Below are 20,700 nucleotides of genomic sequence, written 5' to 3'. Positions count from 1 at the left end.
TCAATGATAGAGAAAACAATTTGATGAATTATTTCTGAAATTGACCAACTTACCAATGTTATGGCAAATTTACTCTTAACTGGCAACATTAAAATTGTACAATTTTAGATGTTGGTGGTAAAATTGCTCTTGACCGTTGACATTAAAGATATTTTTAAGCATAAAATTACAATTATGACCCCTTAATTTTGTGCTTATTTTCATTATGAATTTTGAATTTCAAAATCAAACATTATAGAGACTGAACTTTACACTTTATTGACATATGTGATCATTATAATTGTAGGTAACCCTCCGTTATAATTGATAGAAATGATATTCTGATTAGCTTTAATTCTTGGTTTTTTTTTTAATTTTGAGGTCATTTTATTGTTGTTTAGTTAGGAGAGAGAATTCTAAAAAAAACAGTGGTTTTATTGGAAATATGGTTTTAAATAACTTTAATTTTCGGATTTGTTCATTTTGTGATCACCATTGGCCATTTTAACATTTTCAATGTTAAAAAAAAATCATTATGTTAGTAAAGTGTTAAAAAAAATCATTATGTAATTTACCCATATTTTTATGTGAACATTCCTAAATAATCGAGTTGAGCCGAAGCAAGTTTTGATATGCTCAGGTTCGGTGGGTTAGAAAATTGACGAGCTCAAACTTGAGATCGAACTCAACATTTTGTTCGTGAGCTGCTCACAAGATGTTTGCGAGCTTTTTAATGAGTCTGTTCAGAAGCTTTGCTTGCGAGAAGCTCATTAATTCAGTTCATGAACTTCACTTGTGAATAATTCATTAAATATGTTCATTAATTATTCCACTCATTTACATCCCTACTCATATATGGGTTTAAAACACTATTTTATGTTTGATATACCTAAAATGCTGACCTTATTATCTATCTAAAATGCTTTTTTTTTTTTTTTTTTTTTTTTTTTTTTTTTTTGTATATTTTTATATATTATTTGGCAACATTTGCTTCCTTACTTATTCAAATTGGTGAAATTTCAACTAGTAACTCACCGTTCATACTAATTGAGATTTCATTAATTTTTTGATATGTTAGACGCAAATGTTACAAAATATTAAATGCTTGTTTGGTTCAGTTGTTAGCTGATAGCGGTTGCTGTTGTTGTTTATTGCTGCAGTTAACTGTTTACTGTTGTTGTTTGATGTTTGTTGTTAACTGATTAATTATTAGTTTTTGATAAAATTATGATGAAATGTTGTTATTAGTATATGTCTAACATTTGACATATTTTAAGTTAATCACTAAATAAATTATAAAATAAAAAATATAATACACAAACTAATACAAATGACCTAAATAATTAAATAATTATTTATTGAACGAAATAAAACATTCTTCTTTTAGTAATAATATTATGGAGATAGGAATAACGTTAATAAAAAAACATGTTTTGTGAAATTTTCTTTTATCAAAATTAAATAAATACAAACAATTTTTCATAAAAAGCTTTAGAAAAGAATTTTATTTTTGTTAAAAGCTCTAAAATGCTACCGTTTCCATAAAAAAGATAAAAAAAATATTGTTTTATAAATATAATCAAACATTATATTTTATGCAGTTTAAAGTGAAACGCTAAAAGCTAAAACAAACACTCCCTATGTCAGAGCCAAATACCAACATTTTATACAGAGCAATGAACAAATATTACTAAATAATAAGTTAGTGCATATACTAACATTTTAGATAGGCCTAATACATCTGTTGCCTCTGTATTTGGTTTAAAACTTCAACTCTCCCTTTTAAAAATTTCAAATGACTTCATACAGTAAAACCTTCATAAATTAATACTCTCTTTAAAATAATAATCTATTCAGTCCCGACTTGGACCAGTTCAGTAAATTAATACTCGATAAATTAATATCTCTAGAAATTAATAAAATTTCATGGTACCAATATTATTAATTTATAGAGGTTTTACTGTATTTTTTATCCAATTCTATTCAGTAACTCCCTATTTCTCAATAAAAATTGTTGGATGGAGAAAACGAGAGACACTCTCCGCCACTCATCAAAATATTTGTCACGTGTCAAAAATAAATTGTAATGATGAACAACTTTTGAAAGTTCATGTGACACTTAAGTCTTAGGTTATTGAATGTAATTAGATAAGAATAAGAGGTTTGAATATAATTAGATACAAATAGGGAATTGTTGATAATTTATTGGACATGAATATAAAATCATTTGAAACTTCTAAAAATCCTCGGGCATTTGAAATTTTAAGCCAAGTAAAGTATGTCACGAGCTAAATAATGCTACAATTCTAATAGATATAGTCCTCCACCCACTCAGGTATCAGTTTAGTTTAATACAAAAACAGAAAAAAAGACTGAAACAATATAAGTCTGTTCAAACCTGCTTCTTATGAGTTAGGATTAGAAATGTATATTTAAGAATGGATCAGACCTAGCTCGAACTTGCTCAAACACGTATATAGAATGAGCCCGGTTTGAGATTTGTCATAAAAACCTGAACTCAAACCGGCTCAACCGACTTGTATTATACACATATTTTTTTATTGTCTCAGTTTGATATTTATTAGTTTGTTAAATATTTTTTTTGTTATATAAAATTATTTTTATTGAATTAATTAATTAAAAATTTAATTTATTATATTTTTATTGTTAATATTATATTTTTATTAATTTTTTAAATATAAATATATATTAATTAGGCGGACTTAGTTGTATTTGGGATTCGTTTTCTTACCTTGACCTAGTTCGGCCCGAGCCTAATATAAATATTATAACGAACTGAATTGAAATTTAACAGAGTAATAATTTAGTGTAAGTCGGTCCGAGTCAGGCCCGACCCAGCCTATCAACATGTCTAAATTCTAATCGATATGGTTCTCCACCCAATCCAAAGACGGTAAAAAAACGGACTGAAACGACACCGTTGTTTAGTTTAATTAGGTCGGTTTCTTGTTTCCCTCCTCCTTCACAATTGCTAGTTTAGGCGGGAAATCAGAAATCATCTTTTGCAGTTGCAGGCTGCAACACAACTGAAAAAAAAAAAACCCTATTCTTCATAGCAAATGGGTCCGAGAAAGAAATTGAAATACTCATCAACACCATCTTCATCATCCAAGAACAAATCCAACTCAAATCAACTTCCTGCTAAGTATGGGATCCAACATTTCTTCCAGCGCCATTCTCAGAACACTTCACCTTCACAGACTCATAAAAAATCCCTCCTTTTACCTTCTCATAACCCTAATGTTCCTGAACCAGTTGATGCAACTACTATTGTAGCTCCAAAGCATCCGGATGAAAACCCCCCTTTAAAACCCAGTGATTCAATTGCTGTTCCTACTGTTCATCCGAATGCTAGTAATGGATCGGGTTCACGAATTGATGATGAGAATCTCGATGTTCCTCTGCAGAATCGCATGCCTGGTAAGGTTAATGCCGCCGAAGAGAATCCAGCTTTTGTTTCACCGGAAAATTCCAAGTCTGTTCCTCTCAGACGTTTCAGATTCTCGCCTGGATCGGTAATTTCATTTTACGTTTTTTGCATTTGAATTGGGTTGTTGGTTAACCAGTGATGGATCAAGGGGAGCTAGGGGACCTGAGCATCCACTCTGGTCACCGTAAAACTTCATAAAGCTGTGTAGGGCAGGGGCGTAGACAGAAGGGGGCCTGGAGGTGCTAGGCCCCCAGCTGCTGGAACCACCCTAATGGTTTCCGGGCTCCTGGCAATTGGAACTATCCCTACACTAGATTGTTTCAGCCCCTGTTTCAGACAAATTAAGTTTGGGGTGTGAGTTTGTATACAAAATCCAACTTGATTAATACATGATACAATAAATTTATCTGAGTTTGTTTAAAACCACTCAATTTTAATTTTGTATTGTAGTCCAAATCTGCTTAATTTTTAGAATTTTGTGTGCAAAAGCACCCAAACCTATAGACCACAGAGAGCACCCCAAGCACTTCCTGTTACTTTAATGAATTCTGGATCTGTCACTTGTTGCGTTATACTAATCATGACCTCCTACAACATCCATTTTTCTATTTTCCCATGCTTTTCTCCCCTTGGAAAATGCTTATGTGCCATTGTTAATAGTTGATAATGCAAAGCCAAGATGATGGAGGTGATGAGATCACATGGAAGGTTTCTCCTGTGAACGAAAGACTACAAGCTATATCTAAGCATGTGTCAAAAGATGTTAAAGTGTTGGCAGAATCTTCAAAGATTAACTCTTCAACCATGCGTCCTTGCTCACTAAACAAGGCATGTTTGTAAGTTAAATTTACTTACATTAACAGTTGACTTGTTATATTCATGCTTATAAATGGTTAGTATTGCAGGCTGATCCTTGCACAGCCCATAAAGTTGACAAGAAGGACTCTTCGTTGACACCAGAGGGTACTGAAGCACCTCTCGTGTCTGCCAATAGAGTTGGCTTGAAAAGCATAAATCCATTACAGGACATGACCATCAATGGAGGCATGATCAATGTCAAGAACTCCAGTACTCAACAGAGTCCTTTCAGAACTCCACCATCTCTACCCTATTGTCAAGAAAGGGTACTTAGGCATCATGCTCGAGCACACTTGCCAAACTCCTTATTCTTGTTTCTCTGTGTTAACTTGAAAAGAAATATGTTAATTTTTTCAGTCTTGTCATCTCCTGAGGATGTAACTAGAGATTGAGCCTGTCCAATATTCTTTTCTAATTCTTGCTATCGATGCAGTTCACTAATGGTGTTGAATGCAATGGAGCATTGGATCAATTGAGTTTGAGAGTGCAAAAAAAGGTTTGACTTTCAACCATTATAATCTACCAATGCACAAACATATTTGCACAAAATTCTTCTGATTTTATTTCATCATTGGATAATGTAATCAAAATTAAAAACTCCGTTCTTTATTGTGCTATTGCTGAGTTGCAGGTTTAAGTGATTCAATCATCCAGATAATCAATTTTGTTTCTTCATGTGCTAATCCTTGTGTTCCTTGTCGATCTTCTTAGACATTGCTTGAACTTCTAGATCAAGTAGAAGATGTGATTTCTGCTGAAGAGTCAGTATCAAGTGGCAACATGGAATGTTCACCTGCATTTAAACATATAAATGGTAATGAAATATCGCAGAAAGCTGGCTCTCTGGTACAAAGAGAAGCACCAGAAAAGATCAAAGAGTCAGCATCAAATCATAATTTTCTTGTATTGGAGGTTTGCTTGTCTTTTTTCTTTTAGGCATGGTTTATGTTAGAGTCCCTTTAGTACATTTACAGGGGAAATTACTAATTTTTAAGTCCATCTATCCTCTAGGTATCTGAGAAGCATAAGTCTGGTGACCGTGGTGGTGAATTCCCATATAAGGTGTTCTATATGGCTTCTTATTCTAGCTCATTGCTTCTACTAACACTGCAAAGTACTAATGTATTCACTTAACTTTCAGTCTCTTCGTTTGCTGAATGAGCAAAGTGGAGAAGAACGATGTGTTTGTTTGCTTGAGGAGTGGTAAGTACTCTTCTTGTTCTAAATACTTCTAATTTCTTCCCGAGTTTGGTCAAAATGGAGGCCTAGGGCCCTGATAAAAAAACATTAAGGACTAAGAACATCACCTCTCTAGCTGGGTTGCAAATGATGCTTCTAACAGCGGTGTAGCCATTCTGCTCCAGTGTTTGTCTTGATGTAAAATTTTGTGTAAAACTAAGAATGCTGAATTAGCAATTTAACTAGAACTAATAAGTTAATAACTTCATAATACCAAATTTGACTTTTACGAGTCATGAAGCTTTCATAGATCCAGATTTGATAAGCATCGGCTATGTCATTGATACTTGTTCATAATTGCAATATTACCCGGGCTATAATTGAAAACTGAAAAGCCTACAAGCCATTGTCTTCTTCTACAAACAGTCAACACCATCTCTAGCAAGCCCAATATCTACAAACAAGTTAGAGCCTTTGCTTGCAAGCCCTAGATTTTGAACTTCCATCAATTTTGCAGGAAGTTTGTGGGAAAGGGTTAACATGGTTAAAGATATATACTCCTCCATTATATTTTATATATTGTTTTAGCCTTATCAGTTTGTTCATTTTATATGAATTTTTATATAATCGATGCACTTTTGACATTTTTTTCCTCAGATTTACCTCATTTATGTTAGGTTTAGTATTAATGGAAACGATCCTATAATTAAGCCATAATGATTAAGAAGAAAAAGGATTTTAGCAGGGAAAGTAGAGTTTTAGGAGAGAAGTATTAAAGGTAAATCAATCATTTTAATAGCCTAATTAATACATCATTGGCTTTGGTGAACAACCTTAAACAACATAAAAAAAAGTGGAGAAAGTAATCCCTTAAACTTAATTGCTTCATTTATGTTTTTGGTGCCCATATGAGGAATGCCACTTCTAACAGTAACAGCTATTCTACTATGTAATGGCTGGCAAAGGTGTTACTACGTTTAACAAGCTCCAATTAGTCCAATTCACTAGACTGAGCTTAATTCAACTCAGCCTCCCTGCCACTGCCAATTAAATCTGACAATTAAATCAACAGAATCATAGACAAATAATATGGTATGGATGATTTGGAACTAAGCTGATTGAATTAGATGTTACCTGATGCTACCTTGCCTGATAAAGAAATTTTAGAGGTTAGTCATTGAGATATTCTACTTTATGACGAAGCAGTTTTTGCTGAACTAAACATCTTCTGGAATTTGTTGCACGTTCCCTTTATCTTTAGTTCTTGAGTTTTCTATCAAATTTAGTGAAATGTAAATCCTAAAGTCTCTATACTATTAAATGCATGCCTGTACATGCAGAACACACACAAAATGTTGTGATGGCTTGTTGTTGTAATTTATTAGAATGTTTCTGATAATTAAAACTCTAGCCACTAAACCATTTGTTGAGCTAATTGTTCTGATTTTTGCTTGCTTTTGAATTTAGTTGATGTTCTCTTTCAAAATATTTGGACTTGGACATGTTCGAGTTTTTTGGTTTGTTGACTTCCACAAAGAATGTGTTCTAATCGTTACTTCAACTTATATCAGGTTCTACAGTGTAATTGAACCTGGAGATACTGTAAATGTTATTGGTGAATTCGATGACCAAGGAAAATGTGAAGTGGGTCGTGATTGTAATCTTTTGATCATTCATCCTGACATTCTAATCTCTGGAACTCGAGTAATTCATTCGTGTTTATCTGATTTGATGTTTTGCTGAATTCTATGTTACTTTTTTGTGTTCTTGCTTTGTTATATTTGTCATGATTAATAAGAACCATTTCAGGTTACTTCAAGTTTCAGCTGTCCTAGGCGTACTGTATTGGATGAGAGATTAAAATGCAATGAGCATTCATATGTTGCGTTACTTGGTATCTTGCTGCACCAAATATATGAGGTTTCATGATTTTAGAATTTCCCTTTGCTAGAATATTATAAAATTTTAATAATCAAGGAGCTTGTTTCTTTGTCATACGTCAAATTTTGATGGCATGTGATATCTCTTGCACTTCTCAGGCTGCACTTACAAGCGAAAATCCTACTATAAGCTCCTTGGAGGGATATGCCAGAACAGTGCTCCAAAAAAATATTGAGAGCTTGTATGCATGTGGAGGTGGATCTCTGTCATTTTAGTACTGTTAGCAGTCTTTCATGTGGTAACATTGCCAGATTTACTGCCAGGACACACTAGTTGCTGTATATTTCCCACTCTAATAAGATGTTGGGTTCCATTTAATTGGTATTAGTTAGGATGAGATGTTTATGAGATGAGAGATAGGAAACTCAAGTTTTGATATTGTAATTAGCCTCTCACCTAACAGTAAACATCAGCATGTCCTAGTTTATCACTTTGCATGAAATTGCAACCATACATGCTATTAGACAAAAAAAATTCCATGCTATTTTCATGATAATAGTGATATCAAATTTAGTTAATCTGTGAAAAACTCTAATCATGACTTTGTGGGATCTTGCAGTCAATGAGAACGATGTGCTGAAGGACTTGGTTGAGGCTATTCCAAGAATATTAAATTGGCTCATGCAATTCAAAAGTTCACAGGTACACTCTTACCTGTAGGATTGGGTTTGTGTTATGCACCCTAAGTCTTCCCGGGTGTAAACGGTACATTCATGGCTGTAAGAAGTAGCCTGGGGCTGTTGACTAATTATTTGCTGATTTTTGTGTTCTTGACTTGTGTACTGTGGTGTGCATGTGCCTTGATTAAATCAAATACCTGCTCCTTTGTGCTAGTTATCAGTAGCTATAGGCTTTGCAGGCAGTTGTGTATTGTAAACTTATCTAATAAAGTTTGAAGGAACAGACAGTTAAGTCCCTTTTCACCAAACAATTCCGGGGGTCTTAGGTTTTCTCTCAATGCGCCTTGTCTATCTAGTAATTGTAGGTTATAAGGGCAGAAAGTGGATGTACAGACCTGAAGTAGATCAGAGTATAAAGGGCGGCCCGGTCGCATTACGCGTCCCCGCTGAGCGAGGGTCCGGGGAGGGGTCCCACCACAAGGGTGTATTGGGGGCAAGCCTTCCCTTGCCAATTTAATTGGCAAGAGGCCGCTCCTAAGACTCGAACCCGTGACCTCTGGTCACACGACAACAACGTTTTACCGTTGCGCCAAGGCTCGCATACTTTGGGCCATAACAGTTTGGTTGTTCAACTCGTATTGGGATGAATTTCATGAGGCCACATTTTTGTCCTCTCAATTCTGTTCTGTTTGAACCCTGGATTTTCCGTATGTTGCACTCTGATTGGTTACCATGAACTATTTGTTGAAAATTATATTTGAATTTATTGAAATTACCATGTCGTATTGTCATCTATTTTTCTTGTTTACATATAAATAAATCATTCACTTTCAAATGTTATTTTTATGTTAAAAAAATCAGGTTTTCGTGTTTAATGTTTCTTTTCCTTTGACAAAAAACATGGTTTCCTAAGGACTCAATAATGTTAATCTAGCATCCTTTTGTTGTAGAAACCTTTTTCCCTGTCCATATTTTATGCTAATGTGTCATGTGTTGTTGGCAGGATTCAAAAGGCCAAACTGTTGATTTTGGTTCGCATGATGGACTGAAAAAGCTAAAGATTTCAGAGGTTAGGCTTTTTACTTGTGCTTGTTTTTTTTTTCGCACCAACACAAGATGATACTAATTTCAGATATTCAGATCCACAACAATTACAACATTATACACCATTAATTTCCCTTTCATATCTCGAAATGAGCTTCCCGGGACAGCAAAATTGCAACTGGTACACAATAAGTCAAATGTAATAAATGTAAGCATGCCTAAGGCTGCTCTGACAGCTAGATGGCTGCTAGTAGGGTCTCTATGTTTGCTTAATTATAAGAGTAATTTAGGGAGAACCTTGAATATATATATCTGTAATGATCTTGAGTTTAATATATCAATGGAGTCTCTTAATCTAGATGGTATCCCATACAACAACAACAACAACAACCACAAAGCCTTAGTCCCAAAATGATTCGGGGTCGGCTAACATGAACCGTCATACGAAACCGTGAAATCAAGCCGTGTCAGCGACAAATTCTCTCTCTCCCCTCCTTCCTATCCACTACCATATTTTCCTCAATCCCCAATAAACTCATATCACTCTCAATCACCCTCTTCCAAGTTTGCATAGGTCTTCCCCTACCTCTCACCATTGCATCCCTTTGCAACTCTTCCGTCCTCCTAACCGGCGCATCAAGCGCTCTTCGTCCTACATGGTATCCCATAACAGCAACAAAATAACATTGTTGCTGCGAAATCTTTATATGCTTTAGAACAAAACATTATGATTACTAAAGCTGCTATTTGTATTAAACGCAGGTCATTGATATTGAAGATATGGCCTGGGCCCCGAAGTATGGGTTGAAAGGAATGGTGGATGCTTCGATTAGAGTAAAAGTAGAGTCAACTGGTGATGACACGGTTGAGAAGATTGTGCCTTTAGAGTTTAAAAGTGGGAAAGTTCCAAAAGGACAGGCAAGTATATGGTCTTTGCTTATGTGTTGAGGGCTGCCAGAACATGTTTGGCGAGACATGTAAATATAGCATTCTTATACTTTTCTTATGTGCAGTCATCTATGGAACATTCTGCTCAAGTCATCTTGTATACTCTCCTTATGTCTGAGAGGTGTGTGATTTATCCATAATTTCCTGCAGGGGTAGGGTTGGAAAGGCCGTCTAGGCCTTTATCTGAAGAATAGTTGACTAATCATTCTCTAGTTGCCATGTCTCAGGTACATGAGACATATTGATTTTGGTATTTTGCATTATCTCTGGTCAGATCAGACCCAGGTATATATTCACATGTATCTTTGAATCTGATCCCCAAAGTTATATTGGAAGCAGTTAAGGTTAATACTGCAACCTTTTGTGAAGGGAATTATGGCACGGAGGTCTGATCTTGTTGGACTAATCATGCGTCGCAATGAGGTAGCAAACCACATTATCAATGCATCAAAAATGCAAAAGTTGCCCCCAATGCTTAGAGTATGACTTGCAAAACTATAACGATTATGTGCTTGCAAACTTGAAGTTGCGGAGACTTATTTATGATTTCACCTTACTTTCCTATCTAGAGTCCAAACATGTGCAGAAGTTGTCGTCATCTTGATGTTTGTACCATCTATCATAAGGTAAAACTTAATCTTTAACTTGAAGGCCACCGGGAACTGCTGTTCGAAATAATTATGCTAATATCTGCTGGCATTTATTTCAAATTCTCCAGGTGCATGGTGGAAACACAGAAAGCAGTGGACTGGGTGATGTGTTTGATTTAAGTGTTAAACATTTAACATCTGCTCATGGTGTTTTCCTCCGACATTGGGATTGGTTGATTGATTTAGAAGCCAAAGAGGCACAGGTGAGTCTAATTCAACCATCTATTCAGCTAGACCTAAAAATCCAATCCATTTTGAGATGACATTCTATCCTTTTTAATCAATCATTGCAGATTAAAAAAAATCAAATCTGGCATTCACATAGTTTGAACAGCAAGCACCCCACTAGCTGCCTTTCTACTGTAGTTCTCGATGCTTCATATGGGTTTCCACATCAAAAGTCTCTCAAAGACGATCGATTCATCTATCGTTTTGTGCCTCAGATGTTGCCTTCTCAGAACCCCGGTGCATCTGATGGAGATTCCATGAATCATTTTGATTTGACACTTAAAATCGGGGACTATGTGGTACAGACCCTTTTCATTTATTAAACATTTTATGTGAAGTGTGATATGTTGAAAAGCTAAAATTTGAACAAGCTTGTCCATACTAAAAGAAACCGATTTCGATATGATGTGTGCCCTTTGCTGGCAATGAAGAAATTTATGTTTATTCATCTCTCTTGCAATTGGTATATCTTGTGAAGGGTTAGTTGATCTAAAATGCAGTTTCAAAACCATCAACATGTCTTTTGAATTGGGTTCTGTACAGATCTAATATTTGTACATGTTAAATCACTTTGTCCACTGAGGTACTTTCGTAGGAAGCAATGCATTTTACATGTCAATATATGCTTCATTGTTGTAACACCCAACATTTGAGATCTCATATCTTCATGGATTTATCTTCTCTTCTTGAATTCTCACTTTACCTAGTCTTTTACTTTAAACTTTGAATTTTCTTATGAAGTCATAATCTGATAGCATAAATTTTATCCAGTGACATGATATTATTAGTTCCAGTTCCGATATCCCTTGCCCCCAAAAGACATGTGGTTTATCTTCTGCAGAAACTGTGACATTATATATTATAGAAGTAGAGACTAGGCCGAAAAACTATTTCTACCATCTTGTTTTCTTTGTTTCCTTGTGCTTCTTTACTACTAACCTTAATTGCTTATATGGTCTTGTAATTAGCTTCCTTTTTCTGAGGACTTCGTTTCTTTACATTTCCACTATGCCACAGTGAATATTCTTTGATATCTAAGCATATGGTCATTTATTTATTAATTTATCTTAATAAATTGATGCCGATTCATATTTAATATTTAGATGGCTAATTGTTTGCTCTTTTTTTTTCTCTAGATTCTTAGTATTGAATCTGGTCATCGGACTGTTGCAAGCGGAATAATAACGGATATTAGTCAACTCCATGTTTCTGTGAGCAAAATATTTGCCCTTCACTCTCTGCATATCTAATCTGCATATTTTCACTTCATAAGTAGTCTAATGCATTTTCTTTATCAATGGTAGGTTTCTTTTTCTAAGCGCTTGAGAATTCCTGGTAGTAGCTGTCTTTCAGAAAAAGCTGACCTTCTTCAGGAGGTCTGGCGGATTGATAAGGATGAATCTATGACTTCATTTTCAGTCATGCGGTATTCTATGACTGTCCTGCCTTTATAACACTGGTAATTCGTTTACCAGCTCACTGTCATTAGGTTGATCTACATACTCTTGCTATTGGTGCAGGTTCAACCTTGTGCAGCTTTTCGTACAGAGTGAGCAAGGCTCTCATCTTAGGAGAATGATTGTAGACCTTGAGGTAACTGTCAGATGCGATTTTGTGTTTCCTTTTCTTTTCCCTGGTTAAATTTCTGATTTTCCTTCACTGGCAGGCTCCTAGATTTGAAAGTGGGTGCGTATTTAGCCAAGATCCAGCGATTTCTTATATCCGGTCAGTGAAAAGTTTAAATGGTGATCAACGTCGAGCAATTCTCAAGGTCTGCAACAATGTCTCCCCCCATATAAATATATTATTATCCTAATAGTTAATGCTAATTTTTCTTCTGATTTCAGGGCTGAATTAAAAACATCAGAATGAGTTCATATTCACTAATATCATAAAATTGTTTTTCAGATACTTGCTGCTAAAGATTATGCTTTGATACTGGGAATGCCTGGGACTGGCAAGACATCAACTATTGTTCATGCTGTCAGGGCCTTACTATTGAGAGGTGCATCTATAATGCTTACGTCCTACACAAACTCAGCTGTTGATAATTTACTAATCAAATTGAAAGCTCAGGTCATCTCCTATCCTTCGTGCAATGTATTAATGAAATAGAATAAGCTTCTTCCATATGCACAACATTTCTTGACATGTTTAGACAAATCGTCCAGCATGTAATAGGTTTCAAATAGCAAGAACATGGTAACATATTCAAATGGAAACTTCTAAAAAACGTTTTGGGTCACTTTTCCATAATTTAAGGAATTTGGAAACTCCTCATAGAATGTAATTTGTTTTCAGAAGTAGATGTAGATCAATGTTAATCACATGTTTAGTAAATTCCTAATATTTTCTAGATCATCTTATACAAGCTTTCAAAATAATAATTTTTTCTTCTCTATCACGTGACTTGTATGTAATTCCTTTTAATGTATATATAAAAAAAGAAAATTGAACATACATCTTTGTAATTTAAAAAATCTATAGATTTACCATTGTATTTTTATTATTTACACGTTTCTGCTCACTATAAATATTACAAATATAATTTCTTGGTGTCTGTTTCAGTTTCTGCATCCGTTTCAGTTTTCCTTGTAACATAGCTAAGTTCTTTTGAACCTCGTGATTGCATTACTTGAACATCAAATTACGCTATCAGAAATCTGACTGATTGATTGTCTGATATGAGAAAGTGGCATCTTTAAGTTATGTTTTCACTATTTTGTGTCTTACTGAAATTAAAGCGTCTCAGGGCATCGATTTTTTACGTATTGGAAGACAGGAAGCTGTTCACGAACAGGTTAGAGCCAACTGCTTTTCAGGTATGATGAAAAATTATGCTTACAGTTTACTGTATTTCTTTTTTTTTTTGTCTACTAAACCAAAGAATTATTGGCAGCTATGGATGTACAGAGTGTAGAAGAAATTAAATATAGATTGGAGGAAGCCAAAGTTGTTGGAGTAACTTGTTCGGGAGTTACTAGTCCCTTGCTTTCCAAAAAGAGATTTGATGTATGCATTGTGGATGAAGCTGGACAGATCACCCTCCCGGTTTGTGTTTCTTGATGTTCAACTATGAACAAGTGTAGTTTTTACTCCTCTTTTTTGCACTAAAAATGGAAATTAAAGAGAATTTTTGTCATCTGGGTGACTGAATGTTAACCAACCATGTTGTAGAATGTGGAGAAAGGTTGCCTTTTGTCTGATAAATTAAGAGCATGCTTGATGTCAATTACAACACAACCTCAATTTTTGAAAATAATAATGTTTTGAAAGATAACTAATTGCTTTTTGTAAGTTTACATATATGGGGGAGAGAGTAATTGCTGTATTAAGAAAGGATAAGGTAACAAAATAGGCCAAAGGTTTTTGGGGAAGTATCAATTTAGGCTTCATGTACAAAATAGCACCAATTTAGGTTTACGTTTAAAAAAGAGTACCAATTTACGTCTTGATAACGGAACGTGAACGACGTCTCACGTTCCATTATCGAGGTCTAAATTGGTACTATTTTTTAAACGTTAAACCTACATTGGTGCTATTTCGTACCTGGAACCTAAATTGATACTTTCCAAAAACCTTAAGCCTATTTTTAGTAAATTATCCCTTAAAAAAAGTTAGGCTGAATATATAATTACACATCTTAACTTGTGACGTTTTTTGCTGTTGGACACTACTTATAACTTTTTGACAGTTGGCACTCTGAATTTGTCAATTTTGGGCCTTTGAGACCCTTATTTGCTGATTTGGCAAACTTCACAATTTGAAGTGTGCAAAATCAGCAAATACGGGTGCCCTGAGCCTAAAATCGACAAGTTCAGGGTGCCAAACGTAAAAAAAAAATACAGGTGTGTAATAGGTTGAATTATAAGTGCAGGTATCAAATGGAAAAAAAGTTACAAGCTTAAATGTGTAATTATATATTAAGCTAAAAAGTTAATAGAAAAGTGTTTATGTATTTTCTAATTATAGGTAATGTATCTGACATATGTTTCAATCAGATATCCCTGGGACCATTGATGTTTACTACAAAGTTTGTTCTGGTTGGTGATCACTATCAATTACCTCCACTGGTTCAGGTATGAAGTGCATAAACTGAAGAATCCAATTGCTTAATTTTCTATTTTAATCTAATTGTGCTGATCAATTTCTAGAGTACAGAGGCCCGAGAGAATGGAATGGGGATAAGTTTGTTTTGCAGGCTCTCTGAAGCACATCCTCAGGCAATCTCAGCTTTACAAAACCAGGTTTCTCAAAATTCAGAATTTGACCCCCTTTTCTTTTTTTAAATGTCTTGTGGTAGGTACTAAAGTTACTAAGCTCTTTATGCAGTATCGTATGTGTGAAGGTATCATGGAACTATCGAATGCCTTGATATATGGTGACAGATTGCGCTGTGGTTCTTCTGAAATAGCTAATGCCAAACTTAACTTTTCAACTTCAGAATCTTCTTCGTCATGGCTGAAGGAGGTAAGGCAATAAGAATTTTTAGAATACATGATTCATTAAGCAATATGCACTAAGGTATTTAAATATTGGGATAAAGTGCAAAAATGCCTCTAACATTGACAATCAAAAGTAATTTTATCCGAAAATTAATAAGTTGGGTAAATTTTAGGCCTCACTAAAAAATTCACCTACAGTCAGAGTAGGGAGTACTAGTTTTTGAGACCACCTACAGTCAGAGCAGGGAGTATGTAGTTTTTGAGACATTGAAGTCACTAAGGCGGGATCGGGTATCAAAAAACTGACGTGGGAATTACACGTGACATCAAAAAATTAAAATGATTGTTTTTGTAAATCTTTTAAATTGAATTTTTAATAATCATTTTATATTTTTAATATACTCTGTGGCATGGCATGTCAAAAGTGGATTGTTACATGTCACTTGTGTGAATGCCATGTCAGTGTTTTGGTGTGGAATTCGGTATTAGTGATTTTATTGACATAAATATGCTACTTTAGACTTTATTATCTCAAAAAACTACTTTAGAAGGCATATGCTCAAGACTTCAATGACCGTAAGTGTATTTGGCCCGTCTGCCCCGGTGTTTATGATAGGAGTCAGAAGTATTTTTTGAAAAACTATTTCTTATTTTATGTTAAGTTCGCTTTTATCATATTTACGGTTGCAGGTATTAAATCCAAGCAGATCTATTGTGTTTATCAACACAGGTGAGAACAAATTTTTTTGCCTATTGAGTTTTGTTGTTTGATGTTGAGCCTACATTGCTTTCATATGGCTGCTTTTTTGTAAAATTTAGATATGTTACCTGCATTTGAGGCTAAAAGTTCCAAGGCTGTAAATAACCCGATCGAAGCTCGCATAATAGCTGAGGTACAAGTCTGAGCCCCAAATAACACAAAATAGCTCGGTAAATCACCCTCATGGTCTTCAACTCTGATCTTACTTTTTTATAGCCCTAAACTTCAAAACCGAACATAAAAGTCCTTGAATTTTGTCTTTACTAACATAAAGCTCCCTTAATTTTGACCACTCCAATAGAAGTCAATCCTCCATTGTAGAATTAACAGAAATGATTTTAGAAGCAATTTGAATCCTTAGAACTTTTTAGTTTTGAAATTATTTAGGTGTTATTTGGTTAGAAGCGAAAAATAACTGTTTAGATAAAGAAAGCTACAAAATTGGTGATTTTGGAAAATTTTGGAAAATCGAAAACGTGATTACACGAGAAATATGGAAACAATTTTAATTTTAGTTTTCGATTTTTCCATTTTGAGGTCATCAACTATTATTTTGAAGCCAGTTACTTCCATTTTATAAAAAATCAAAATTCATGGACTTTATCTCCGGTTTTGAAAGTGAAAAGCCACAAAGAAAGTAAAACCTAAGTTAAGGGGCCATGGATGTAATTTAACGGATCTTTGAACAAAATAAGTTTCTCATTTTCTGGTAGACACTGAATGCAATTCCTTATTCTCTTTCTGATGTAGGTCACCAAGGAACTAGTGAAATGTGGAATTGAAGGTGAAGAGATAGGCATTATTACCCCTTACAACTCCCAGGCAAATCTCATCCAAACTGCTGTTTGCATAACGTCTGTGGAGATACATACCATTGATAAGTACCAGGTACGCTAAAATAAATTGAAACGGAAACGGAAATTAACACTGAAATGATATTTGTAACAAATAAAAAACGGAAACGTGACAGGAAATGTTTTGTACAAATTTTTGAAAGTTTCGGTTTGCCAAATGAAACATGAAACATTTTAAAATGAAAGTTTCCCTACAACATAGTGTTGCCTAATGACCTGAAAAAGTAATCTCTTTTTAGGCCCCGTTTGTTTGTTGGGAAATAGTCTTTTGTAAAATATTGTGTAAGAGAAAATTGTATTGGAAATAAAATATTTTTCGGTGGATAACTATTATTTTCAAAAGGGTAAGAAGGAATGAATCAGGGTTCCAAAAGCTTAGAAAAATGTTTTACTATCTGGTAAAACATTTTTCACACTTTTTTCATGAATTTTGCTGTTGGCTAACCTAAAATTTTCCGTTAAGCAAGCAAACACCGAAAATCAGTAAAATATTTTCCTACACAATCCGGCAAGCAAACAGGGCTTATTGAATTAAAGTGCATGTAAACATGAATGGAGTCTTTCAAAACCATATTATTTGTTGGGGCTCTCTCAAAGAAAAGAAGGGAGGCAACATAATTGATGTAATTAAATTGAATTCCTTTCTTTCTAATTAAAGGTTCAGAGTTAAGCCCTTAATTGTGCATTATGTGAAGTTATTATATTGAAATTGGAAAGTTTTTGTTGGGATCAGGGAAGAGACAAGGACTGCATACTGGTGTCTTTTGTAAGATCAACTGAAAATCCTAGAAATTGTAATTCCTCACTGCTTGGAGACTGGCATAGGATTAATGTTGCACTCACACGTGCTAAGGTAAGTAACATTGGTGACTAGTAAAATTATAAAAATAAATCTTGTAATTTCACGTATTTTCTATATTGCATGGAAACGGAAATGGATATCGAAAAATGTTATTTTAAAAAAAATATATAGATAGAAAACGGGATCTTTACAAAATAAATTTTTGTAACATTGATCACTAATATAATATAGAAAAGATTACAAAAATAAATTTTGTGGTTTCACGTTGATATGAGAGATTCTTTGAGATAGTACTCCAATGACACGGATCTTTCCGGTAACTGAGATAAGACAGAAATATGGTTAGGGTGAGGCTGTTGATAGACGACCGCACTCTGATGCCAAAGTTAGTAGAGTATAGGTGGAGTACTAAGCAATTGCAGAGAATGTGTATATATACCTTGATTATAGGGTTTAAGGCGTATTTATAGGATATCGTTATTCTTAGATTCCTTGGAAGACCATTATGAACTTAATTTAGGTAAGTTGTGTTATACCTAATTTGGGTGTCCTTGATCCTAGGCAGATCTGGCGGGACACAATCCAAGTTAGATTCGGATGCTTCCCCATTGATCCATCTGTTTGAGGAAGTATGGTGTTTCTGTTTAGTTGAATCTAACGACTCCTATTGCTCCGGACGTCCCTCTTAATTTAGGGGATGGGGACACTTATACCAACCAATATCGTTTTGCATGATATCACTTATTTTTATTACTTTTTTCTTTAAAATGTTATTGTATTTGTGGAGGAATATAGATGAGAAAATCGTTAAAAAAATTTATTTTGAATGTTCACAGTATGGGTAAATTTGGATGGTTTTAGTGAAAAAGTATGTCTCTGCATTTGTAAACTTTGAAACCTCATGAATACTATGTAGTTATTGTCCGTTTTGATCCAAATCCAACTGATTGGGTTCGCGGCTTTAAAACGTGTCTACATGTATTGGAAACACAGCTTACTCATATACACACTAATCACTCTCTCTCAATTTCGGAGGTGGGATTCATTTCTTTCCTAATCACTCTTTACTCAAGTCTGTCACCCCTCACCGGGTCGTTCTAGCAAAAACGTGAAACCACAAGTTTAGGCTATAATATATGCAGACCGTTGAGTAGATAAGCTAATGTTTTGCTTTGGTTTGAAACAGAAAAAGTTGATAATGGTAGGATCTCGGAAAACCCTTAACAATGTGCCCTTGTTGAAGCTTCTGATGGAGAAGGTTGATGAGCAATCAGGCATTTTGGATTTGTCACCCCAAGATATATCTATTCACAACAACAAAACAGATGATGCTATCCCAACACATTGATTATTAGCTATCTTTGCCTTTGGTAGGCAGGTACGTATCTAGAGAGTCGGGAGGGAGTTTGAGCACTCACTAAACACAGGCAAATACAAACTTCGAAAGCTGGGGATACATTTTGTGGAGACACAAGGGCTGAGCCATGTCTCTCAGGGGTAGTTTCGCAGGCTGCGGGTGCTCTGACACCCTGAGCGCCCCCTTGCCCCGTCCCTGCTCAATGATTGTTGGAAAATTCAATTGGAGTATATTGTTCGGTATTGGAGTATATTGTGTCGGTGAATCTTGGATTCGTTACTGATTGTTAGGTAGGTGGACTTCTTTTATTTTCTTGTATACAAGAACATACTTTTGTAAGTTAAATTTTGTACAGATACTCATTAGTCATTACATAGTAAAGAAATTTGAGATTAGTTGCAGTTTTTCTTTACGTGTGGGGGTGTATCAAATCTTAGGGCCACAATATATAAAGAAAATAAAAGAATTGGATTTTTTTTTTTCTTGTTTTGATTAAAATTTCCTGTCCACTGTACCATAGTCATGTCAACTAGGCAACATTTTCTTGTGTCCACAATCCTCTTTATAAAGTGCCATTCAACTTTTACATAAAGGGGTCGTCTTATAGGCAATAATGCATGAATGATTAAAGAGAAAAAGAAAAAGGAAAAAAAGAAAATTCAATTTTTTAAAAATATAATTGAATTACATTTTTAGTAAATTACAGATTTAACGTCAACTTATAAAATGGTCTAAATTTAATCTTAATATTTTTAAATAAGATCAATTTTAGTCATGCGTTACCGAAAATTTGAAAAGACTGGTATCACTATTATTTAATTATTACATCGGACCTTCAAAACATCAATTACGTCTGAAATATTTAATGTGACACTAACATAGTTACAAAAAAATCTGTTAAAATGTTAACTAAATCTGTCACATATAAGTAATCAAATTTTTTTTGTCAATGTGCTTAGAATGTTTACTGTGTTATTACTGATATAGTTATAAATAATCAATAAAAAATTATGAAAGTGCTTCAATTTATCGATAAATTTGTTTGAAAGGTTTAATGTGACAATTAAATAATAGTTTATCAAGAAAATGACCTTTCTGTAGTTTCAAAACATTGAAAAACAAAACCAAACTTTTTTTATTTCAATTTTAACAGCTAATCCAATTAACTGAACAATATTAGAGTCTATGAATTGTTTCCAATGCGTATTTTGGGATTCGGGGATTTCAAAGTTCTAAACTTAGAATTGGACCCGACCCATTTTATGGTGTTAACAACAGTGGGCCCAATCCACTACCCAATAGGATTGGGACATTAGGACCACTACTCGTATTCAAGTGGCAATGGACCGAGGCCTAGCCCACTATTGGACACTGCCTGGAGCATTATGGCAGTGGCTTCGCCCACTACCGCAACCCGCAACCCGCAACCGCTTGTGCAGCATGCCTAACACACTGCCTTGAGCGGCTCAACAGTGTGTCCAAGGTAGACCTGGACATGGGTCGGGCTGGGCCGGGCTCGGACCGAGCCTGTCGGGCTTTTAATAAAGTCTGGCGAGTCCAAGCTCAGCTCAGCCCGCAAGAAAT

General features: G+C 34.7%; 1 protein-coding gene across 1 annotated transcript; it reads left to right on the top strand.

The window, feature by feature from the left end:
* Positions 1-3,006: 3,006 nt before the first annotated feature.
* Positions 3,007-19,552, top strand: LOC136216818 (DNA replication ATP-dependent helicase/nuclease JHS1). The gene is made up of 34 exons (XM_066003370.1): positions 3,007-3,515; positions 4,091-4,262; positions 4,352-4,554; positions 4,722-4,784; positions 5,000-5,200; positions 5,300-5,350; positions 5,430-5,491; positions 7,039-7,171; positions 7,277-7,387; positions 7,507-7,603; positions 7,968-8,050; positions 9,032-9,097; positions 9,835-9,990; positions 10,086-10,141; positions 10,248-10,305; positions 10,390-10,500; positions 10,590-10,646; positions 10,739-10,873; positions 10,964-11,197; positions 12,035-12,109; positions 12,203-12,324; positions 12,419-12,491; positions 12,565-12,669; positions 12,807-12,974; positions 13,651-13,720; positions 13,798-13,949; positions 14,900-14,977; positions 15,053-15,145; positions 15,231-15,368; positions 16,034-16,073; positions 16,163-16,236; positions 16,854-16,991; positions 17,691-17,810; positions 18,946-19,552. Exons 1-34 carry the CDS (start codon positions 3,060-3,062, stop codon positions 19,105-19,107), a joined length of 4,113 nt encoding a protein of 1,370 aa, XP_065859442.1. The 5' UTR covers positions 3,007-3,059; the 3' UTR covers positions 19,108-19,552.
* The last annotated feature ends 1,148 nt before the right edge of the window (positions 19,553-20,700 follow it).

The sequence above is a fragment of the Euphorbia lathyris genome, chromosome 2 (genome assembly GCF_963576675.1).
Source record: "Euphorbia lathyris chromosome 2, ddEupLath1.1, whole genome shotgun sequence".
Classification (NCBI taxonomy): domain Eukaryota; kingdom Viridiplantae; phylum Streptophyta; class Magnoliopsida; order Malpighiales; family Euphorbiaceae; genus Euphorbia; species Euphorbia lathyris.
The sequence above is the reverse complement of the archived record's forward strand: the minus strand, read 5'-3'. Positions and strand labels throughout refer to the sequence as shown.

Excerpts from the sequence above, each read along its gene's own strand:
- LOC136216818 (XM_066003370.1), top strand. The coding sequence starts at position 3,060 with ATGGGTCCGAGAAAGAAATTGAAATACTCATCAACACCATCTTCATCA. Across the intron at positions 16,992-17,690 it reads ATACCATTGATAAGTACCAG|GGAAGAGACAAGGACTGCAT; the intron begins GTACGCTAAAAT and ends TGTTGGGATCAG. Across the intron at positions 17,811-18,945 it reads TTGCACTCACACGTGCTAAG|AAAAAGTTGATAATGGTAGG; the intron begins GTAAGTAACATT and ends GGTTTGAAACAG.